Source organism: Sphaeramia orbicularis, chromosome 5 (assembly GCF_902148855.1).
Source record: "Sphaeramia orbicularis chromosome 5, fSphaOr1.1, whole genome shotgun sequence".
NCBI lineage: Eukaryota > Metazoa > Chordata > Actinopteri > Kurtiformes > Apogonidae > Sphaeramia > Sphaeramia orbicularis.
In genome coordinates this window covers 24,059,338-24,068,469 of record NC_043961.1, presented here as the reverse complement: position 1 = coordinate 24,068,469, position 9,132 = coordinate 24,059,338, and the positions used below count along the sequence as shown (strand labels likewise).

The 9,132-nt window shown below is 37.8% G+C and overlaps 1 protein-coding gene across 1 annotated transcript; it reads right to left on the bottom strand.

The window, feature by feature from the left end:
* Window positions 1-6,138: 6,138 nt before the first annotated feature.
* On the bottom strand, window positions 6,139-9,128 carry LOC115419028 (myb-related transcription factor, partner of profilin-like). Its single transcript, XM_030133637.1, has 4 exons — window positions 8,962-9,128; window positions 8,407-8,708; window positions 7,623-7,752; window positions 6,139-7,326 (listed from the first exon to the last, which is right to left on the bottom strand). The coding sequence occupies exons 1-4, from the start codon at window positions 8,970-8,972 to the stop codon at window positions 6,960-6,962; spliced, it is 810 nt and encodes a 269-aa protein (XP_029989497.1). The 5' UTR covers window positions 8,973-9,128; the 3' UTR covers window positions 6,139-6,959.
* Between the last annotated feature and the right edge of the window lie 4 nt (window positions 9,129-9,132).

Genomic DNA, 9,132 nt, shown 5'->3' with positions numbered 1-9,132 from the left:
ATGAGTTTCAATGTTTACAAACAACAGTGACGTCATTAAGACGCACACACAACTCGGAGGTAAAAACAGGAGTACCAGCTACCAGCCGGCTCACATCAGCCGCGTACACCTCCAGGCTCTTCCCTGGCACTCATGAACGAGCCGATATGTTAGCTCTAAAACAGTCCATTAACTGTCTCTGTCCAAAAGCCGATCCCAGCTTCTCTTTCACAGTCACATAATTTGACTTGACCGCATGGGGAAGGCTGTCCCATAGTAGAAAAGCAGACTTGCAAAGATGGGTGGGGAGTATTCTCACCAGCTCCCCGCTGAACTCACTGGTGTCGCACGCCGTAGCTCCCACTGCCACTTCCAGCTGAGGAAACTCAAAGGGAGCAGGTAGATCCACAATCACTCTCTCTATAAGGTGATAGTCCAGGGGAAGCCCTCCTAGGTTTGAAGGGGTCTTCATCACCGTACCACATGATGACAATTCTTTTTTTCCACGCCGCTAAGCGTAACAGGCCCGCAGGCTAACTATACTGAGAAGCTACGCTAACCGCGGTAATAACTATAAGCAGCGGTTGGCAGAACAGAACCACCGCTGCCACCAATGGAACCGAGCGGTCTTTCTGCCTAACTTAAACTTGGTGAAAGCTAAGTAATAAACGGCACACAGGAGTTCAGCAGGTCCATCCACAGGTACGGGTTTTATTCCACCACATTTTTGTTTAACACGCAATGAACTCGATGTGACTTCTGCCTCCAAGATGTGCGTGCAGCAAGACTTAATGTATACATACGTCACATGAAACTTCTCTATAGTGTGACGTATAACTTGCGTGTCAGAAATACCATGATCATAGAAGTGTTGCTAACCTCTCCAGAGTTACTACACCGTTCCACAAATGTTAGCATGGATAGAGTCCTCCGCCCAAAGGGAAAGCAGCTCATGGATCTTGGCGTCTCCCCAGTTCAACATCTTTCTGGTCGTGTTGATATGTTTGTTTCCTGTACACAGCCCGCGCTAATTTTTAAATCCCCCTGACTCAGGGGTCGCACACGCAATGTATCATCAAAACAACACCTTGGTTGTGGAGGGAAAGGTGTTCCTTTTACGCAGGATTCTGGAATCATGATTCCACCTTTATCACAACTCTGTTTCTACCTCCAGAGGCATTACAGAGCCGCGATAAAGGTGGGACCAAATGATCCCACCATTTCGTTTACACAGACGTCATTCTGGAATAAAGGCAAATTAAAGCCGCAAGCGGCATCTAAAGGCCCTCGCCAAGGGCACGTCCAGTGGAAGTATGCTCATCGTTCAGCAGGTGGCGCTGTAGCCCCAAATTTTGTGTTTTCTAATGAATGGGTTTAGGCCTGGGACATTGACAATTGATTTGAGACAAATCAGTGTTCGTATGTCCGAACTGAACAAAATTTTGTATATATAAATCTGTAGGGGGCGCTATGAGCAAAAATTCAATTTGTTCCATTGAATGGGTGTAGGCCTGTGAGATGTACCACTGAGTCAAATTTGAGCCAAATCAGTGTTCATATGTCTGAACTGATGCAATTTTCATGAAGGTAAATTTGTAGGGGGCGCTACTGAGCGAAGTGGCAATTTCTTTTGATAAATGGGTGTAGGCCTGGGAGATTGACAACTGATTCAAATTTGAGCCAAATTGGTGTTCGCATGTCTAACGTGAAGTAATTTTCGTAAAGGTAACATTGTAGGGGGCGCTATGGCGCCGAATTTAAAATTTTTCTGATAAATGGGTGTAGGCCTGGGATATAGACGTCTGAGTCAAATTTGAGCCAAATTGGTGTTCGTATGTCCAAACTGAAGCAATTTTAATAAAAAATATTAAAAAATTTTGTAGGGGGCGCTGTAGTGCAAAATTTCAGTTTCTTTTGATAAATAGGTGTAGGCCTTTGAGACAGATGTCTGAGTCAAATTTGAGCCAAATCGGTGTTCGTATGTCCGAACTGATGTCATTTTTGTAAATGTACATTTGTAGGGGGCGCTATAGTGCGAAATTTCAATTTCTTTTAATAAATGGGTGTAGGCCTGGGAGATGGACGTCTGAGTCAAATTTCAGCCAAATCGCTGTTCGTACGTCTGAGCTGAAGCAATTTTTATGATGGTAAATTTTCAAAAAAACTTCGCAAAGTTTGCAACCTTGTCACACAAAAACGGTGATGCCGATTCAAAAAATTCGGCTAACTTTTGATGCCCCACTTCTCTAGATACTGTACACCGATTTTGAGCTCATTCGGCCAAACGGCTTAGTAGGAGATAGTTAAAATACAACTTCAGTGAAAACGCTGACTCAGCATTTTGGAAATTTCAATCCAATATGGCCGACTAAGGGTTGGTTTAGGGGCGTGGCCATGATAATATTTTTTGTTTGTCTCCTCATGATGAATCTGTCTACCGATTTTCGTGGCTCTACGACAAACTTTATGTTGGACGCGCTCCCATTGGCGCAATGCATTTCCACTTTTCAAGGGGGCGCTGCCGCAACATTTCTTTACCGACATCTACGAAACCTATATGTAAATTCAATTTCTCACACTTCTGAATTTTAGGCAAAATTTGGTGAGTTTTCGTAAATGTTCAGAGGGTCAAAATTGAGCTCAAAGCGCAGGAGAAAGAAAAATAAGACAAAAAAAAATAAAATAAAAATAATAATAATCTGAGCAAGAACAATATAGCCGTTTCTATGGCAACCACGTATTTGCCCTTTTTTGAAAGTTCTCGAGGCCCCCCACATGTGTGTGGGGTCAGATGTCACCTGTCGTGCACTTACACACATGTGACTGACCGCGACTGGGCGTGTCCCATTGACTCCCATTCATTCTGAGCAGGTGTAAATATGCGATTTGTGCACATGTCATATACATTGTCGGAAAGGTCTCAGTGCCGTGAATGTGAATATGTGTGAGAGTGGCGACAGTGGCGAAAGGCGACCGCGTCACTGGCGATTTTGTCCCCATGCGCCCACTGCAGACTCAATAGGCCCTGCGCCGGCTTTACTCGGCTCGGGCCTAAATACTCTCATAACAGAAGTGCTGTGTAGAAGGGGCTATTGACTATGGTAAACTTCATCAAGCATGTGCATAAAAAAACATTGAACAGTCTTATTAGTTTATTTACTACGGTTGATCTGTCAGGAAATAAATATGCTTCATAAAATAAACAGTATCTCTACAACATTTTTTTCCCTGATTCATGTTGCTCTTCTCTCTTGCTGCAGTACTCATGGTGGTATTCAGTTCTGTCTGAGAGACAAGCTTTTGGTAAAGTACAGACACCTCGTTGCCTCCCAAAATGCAAACTAGTCATATGTAGACATCAGAGGGAATGTGTGTTATGGTGGTTGTATTTCTTCTCGAATATTTCTGTTGTTCAAAATCACATTGCTTTCGCTGTTTTATTGCATTTTTCTCGCCCTCGCTGCTCGCTGTCCCATTCACTTTCACTCAGCACTTCTTTCTGCTTTGTTTTCTGAGCAGAGATGAGGGGCCACATTCAGCCGGTTAGTTTCTAAACATATGTGAGAAATATCACATAGTTTACTTATGAAGGACCACCAGAACACGTATTAGATGATCCAACTAAAACAACTGAAATCAGACTGACCCTGGAAGAAATGACTGAGTTTGTATTTTTAGTCTGTAACTGCACTTCCTTCATTCAAAATAAAAGGTTAATAAATGTTTCCTCTGAGGGTATCTGAGGAGCTAGGAGTTTTTAGAGAAATGTCTAAATAATGAGAACCTATAATATTATAGTTGACTAAATCTAGAATTGAATTTGATTTAGACCAGTCTTTATCTAAAACATTTGAGATGGTTGAAAAATTTCTATAAGTGAATGACATTTTAGCCAGACCACAGATAAAATGAAATCAACATTTGCTGTCAAAACAAATGCTGGTTTCCTTACGAGTTACAGTAAACGCTAGTGTCAAAGTCGTGTTATCCCGTGGTAAGATTTAGTTACACTTAGCTGCTCATAGAAACACATTCAGTATCATGAAAGTTAACCGTGCTTTTAGTTTTCTGCCTCTAAGTTTGGTCTACTACTCCGTCTTCACAGACAAGGCTCAGAAAGTGAATGAGTATAAAGTGACGAGGAGTTAATGCTGAGGCGGCAGAAAAGCAGAGACAGTCACAGCACTCAGCTGAAACGCAGTCTGGCACAACACTAACAAAGGAAATGAGCAAACCACACAGCAAATAACAGACTTTTATTCAACACTCTGGGCCCCACTGCTTACATCTGAGTGCCAACCTCAGTCATTTACAAATATACAGATTTAAGAGAAATATTACTCACAAATTACTACATTTGTCTAGACAGGACATTATTTTAGCCTTACTTACATTGGCATGACCATGTTTAATTTTCACAAATATGTATGTCAAACTTTTACAGCTTCCAAATTTGCACTTAAGAGTTAATGGTATGAATCAGCAAATAAACAGCATTTCTTATGGCGTAAAATGATACATACGAAACAGAGTTCCATGGCAAATAAACACAAATTACACTTCTACAATGAATACATTTTATTTCACAGTTTAGGAGCAGGAATTCCACATACATGTCACAGTTGATTCAGAGAAAAATACATTCGGAAACATGTCAAGGTTAACATTTATGATGGTGAAACCTGCTTTCATGTATACTGTATGTAAATGTATACCATAGTTACAGTGACAGTAATTGACTAATGGAAATGGCTTTTATTCTTATTTATTTAACCTTTATTGAACCAGGTAGGTCAATTGAGAACCAGTTCTCATTTACAGTGACAGCTTATTATTAAAACACTTAACCATAAAAGAAGATAAGCTCAGCACAAACATTGACCAGTTACACAACTATCACATCTATTGTATATGCAAAACATCCCATACAAAAAAACCAAAATGAAACAAAACAAAACAAAACAGTGTATGGGGTTATAAAGGATGTGCTGAAAACCAACGCAAATGTATTTTTCTGTTCCTTAAAGACATCAAACACACATTGAGCCCACTTACATGATCATAAAAATCTGATAACTGGGAGTAATCAGATAATTGTAACAATTAGATCTGATGCATTTACATGCACGTCAGAAACACAATAATCATCACACCCTGGTTTGGGCGTTTCAGTCAACTATCAGATTTCTTTCAGCTTATATTTTCTGCTCAGTTCAGATCACATTTGACTATGTTACTTCTGTTTTCTGTGACTTAATTGTTTTTGCACTTGTGCAGATGTAAAAGAATGAAATGAATCAGACTAACAGGTCTACATGCACAAAGATATTGGAGTATTGAGGAGAAATCCAGGTGTGTTCATCTGATTTCTCATAATCAGATAATTGCTGTTATCTGATCAAGCGTATGAGATTATGCCATTTACATGATCATTGGAATAATCTGAGAACTCCAAAAATCAGTTAACCCTTTCATGCATAGTGGTCACTACAGTGGACAGTTACTCTACAGCTTTACTCTTGTATATTCATGGGTTTTGTTGTTTTAGTTCCATATCAACCAACACAGTGGACACTTATGCATCATCTCATAAACTCCAATTGATACCATTATTGTAACTTTGCTGTTCTTGATTGGTTCTTGAGTGGAAATCAATTGTTAATATTTATTTTTTTGCACATTATCTCCATGAAGTGAGTAATAACTAGTATTAGAATATGTTAAAATGTGAGAAAACATCAGATTAGCTGCATTAAACATGGTTTCATTTCATTGTTTTCATATCACTTTATGATATTGGGTTTTAAATACATGTTTCTTTGCTTCAAGAATAAAATTCATGGTGTAGCTGAGTGGACATTTTTGTAACTCCATGAAAAACAGGTTCATTTAAAAAATAATTCAATCACATTGTTTTTTTTTCATGCCTAAAGAGGAATAAAAACACTCAGGAAAAAAAATCTTGATTAAGGTTCTCATAATTCATGCATGAAAGGGTTAATGATCAGAGTATTAGTGTCCATGTAAACGAGCTCAATATGGCAATGCTAGGCACTAAATACACAAAATGTTCACTATTAACGGGCTCCACGACTCAAAGTAAAATTCCAAATTTCTAAAATATTTGCATTTAGATAAAATGGTATAAATCTGCTTTCCCAAAAGTTAGGTCAAATCCAAAATGGGTTACAGAGTCATTTTGATAGAGTCAAGAAATTGGCAAATTGGAGTAAAATATGTCAAAATATGTGCCAATATGGGAATTAATAGAAGAATGACAGTATTATGATGGTGTAAAAGTCAGCTATGGTTGTTTGTTTATTTTGGTCTGTTGGTGTAGTCGTGTATTGCTAAATAATATTACTTTCTGGTATAGTGCTGCTAAAGCTAAGATTAAGTTTCCAGTAGTCTGTCGGAGAGTTGGTGTTTTGTTGCTAATCTTGATTGGGCAGCAAGTCAATGTATTTAATCTTTCTTTGACAGTGAAAAACATCAATGTAGCAATTCACAGTGTATTTTTATAAGGTTTGGCTCCTGGGAAAGCACAGAATTTCTATGTGCTTTTGAGTCTTGAGCTGAAAATGTTTGTACTGTTTAATGATGGGCACTTTCACAGCTCATTTGCTTTGGACTTTTGGACTTTCCAGTTTGATCCAAACTAAATTTGCAGGTGTGAAATCTCCATAAGACCGAAAAACAGCCTTAAGTCTTAAACAAGTGTCGTCTGTCCACACAACACTGAATCACTGATCATGTGAAAGTTGTAACTCTTTAGGACAAAAAATAATGAATAATAGAAAAAACTATAGCAAAAAGAATAAACAAAAAAGACTACTGATTGTTCACCTTAAATTATGCCACAAATAAATTGTCTAAGAAATCTGACAGTAATCGACTTAGGTTTTAGTTCCTCATTAAACTACATAGGAAAAACTTACCTATGTTTTTGAGAAAAACAACAGTATTGTATCAAAGTCAGGCTACTCCATTAGAGGAGACCCCTCCATTTGCTTTTTCATCATCTTAATTTTTAATGCATAATACTCCTCTTGCAACTTGAGGACTGCCTCTTGTCTTCTCAGCACAGAAATTTCCAGATCCATTCGCTCTTGTAAAGTTGTACTGTTAACCAAGGAGGAGGAAGTCGAGCAGGGAGTTGACAATGGCTCGCCAGAGGAAAAAGCGACAACAGGATGAGGACTTATAGCCCGACCTGACAGTAACTTGGGAATGTTAACAATCGTCGGTTCTTCTTTAGTTGGAATGTTGCATGGAACATATGATGAGAAGTCATACTCTGATTGTGTAGTTTCAAGTAAACTGTGATGGTTTTCATCTCTGTCACAACTGTAAATGAGAAAATTCAGGTTTGTTCATAAATTATTTAAACAAAAGTGTTCATGGTGTATTGTTCATATAAAGACCAGATTCTGATGAATTTATGAAATGCCCATAAACAGATATCTCAAACCATACGAAAAAGTGTAAAAGTCAAACACTCATCATCCAACCTACACTGAATCACTCTTACACTGAACTAGAATACATACTATTTGCAAATCATCATTCGACTATTAATCTTTATAAAACATACATTTACAGCAAGATATTTGTCACTCAGGAAAATGGGTAAAATGCATTACCTGTTTTGTTGAATTTCCATCTGGAATGCTGAAGAACCATTTGTCTCTTGCAGTAACATGCCGGAGAGGTTCATCACAGAAATCACTATCTGTGTCACGGTGCTGAATTGTTCAAGTGAAAGGTCTTCATCTGAGGATTTAAAGATGTACATGTAAGGGAGCAGGAATTCTTGTCATGTTTTAGTAAACTACAATATAAATAAATAATTAAAGAGTGTTTCTTATAACACTGCATATCCTATCCTTTGATCCTCACCAGAGACATTATTACACTTATGATCATTTGGCTGGTGTGAAAGCAATGATATGATATATTGCTTTCCCTTGAAATATTAAAATTTATAACATAAAATTTTGTACGTTTCTTTTTTTTAGCAAAAACAAAACAAAACAAAACAAAACTGGCATTTAAAGGGTTAAAATTCTGAAAAGGAATGATTATTTAATACCTGGATTGATTTGTGGAAAATGCTATTACTAGATAATATTTTCATTTGCAGCTTTTTGAAAACATTTTGTCCCTAAGAACAACAAAGGATTTTTTTAAGAGAGGCACAAGCATTAATAAAAGAATAATGTATGTCTTATAATTAATATCAGATATATCTTTTGAGTTTTATATACATACAGTATGCTGTAACCAACAGAAACCAACTTGCTGCCTCCTGACTACAGTCATCCACACACATCCACTCTGAAAAGGTTGACTTTTCACCTTATATTTAATGACACTAATTAAGATTTTTTTTTTTTTTATTGCTGTCAAACTGCACATTTTTCTCACCTGTACCCACTTGCCTCCTCTGTCGTTTGATCTCTTCTCTTGACTTTGCTAACAGATTTTCCCACTTTTTGTTACAGTCAATGACTGTGCGATGAGTCTGTGGAAAGGCTGCATTGACAGCATGAGCTATCTCTTCCCAAGCTTGTCTTTTGTCCTGTACTGAAACACGACTGGTGGATTTCCCTCTGATAATGTCTTTTTTCTCCTGTATCAACTTAGCAAGAACAAGGCACTCCTGGTCTGTCCAGTTTGGTCGTCTTTTCCGGCTCGACATCCCTTCTAAAACTTGTTGGGGCATTTTTCTGTAACACAATAAAAGACATATTGAGTATTTGTTTATCTGCACATATGATTAAAGCTTATTATACCATTACATTATACCATTACAACATATTAATGCAATGTATAAACCAACAAGTGCAATTATTATCCTTTGCATAGTTTTGTGGAAGAAGACTGAAGCCTTGAAGCTTTCCTCTTAAGTCTTTTTTTTTTTATTTTTTTTTTTTTACTTAAACTGTTAAGGGATTTTGGAGATTTTATGATTTTTCTTACCGGCCACTCATTCAAGGAGAAGAGTAAGTGGACGTAAAGTCACACGCTTCGACGATGCAAATATATGTAGTACAGAAAACGTTTTTGATTTTAAACGCTTATAAATCTTTTAAGGTAAAATCTAAGGCTTTCTTGTCCGTCTCAGGGAAAACACAGGCGTCGCAGGATAAT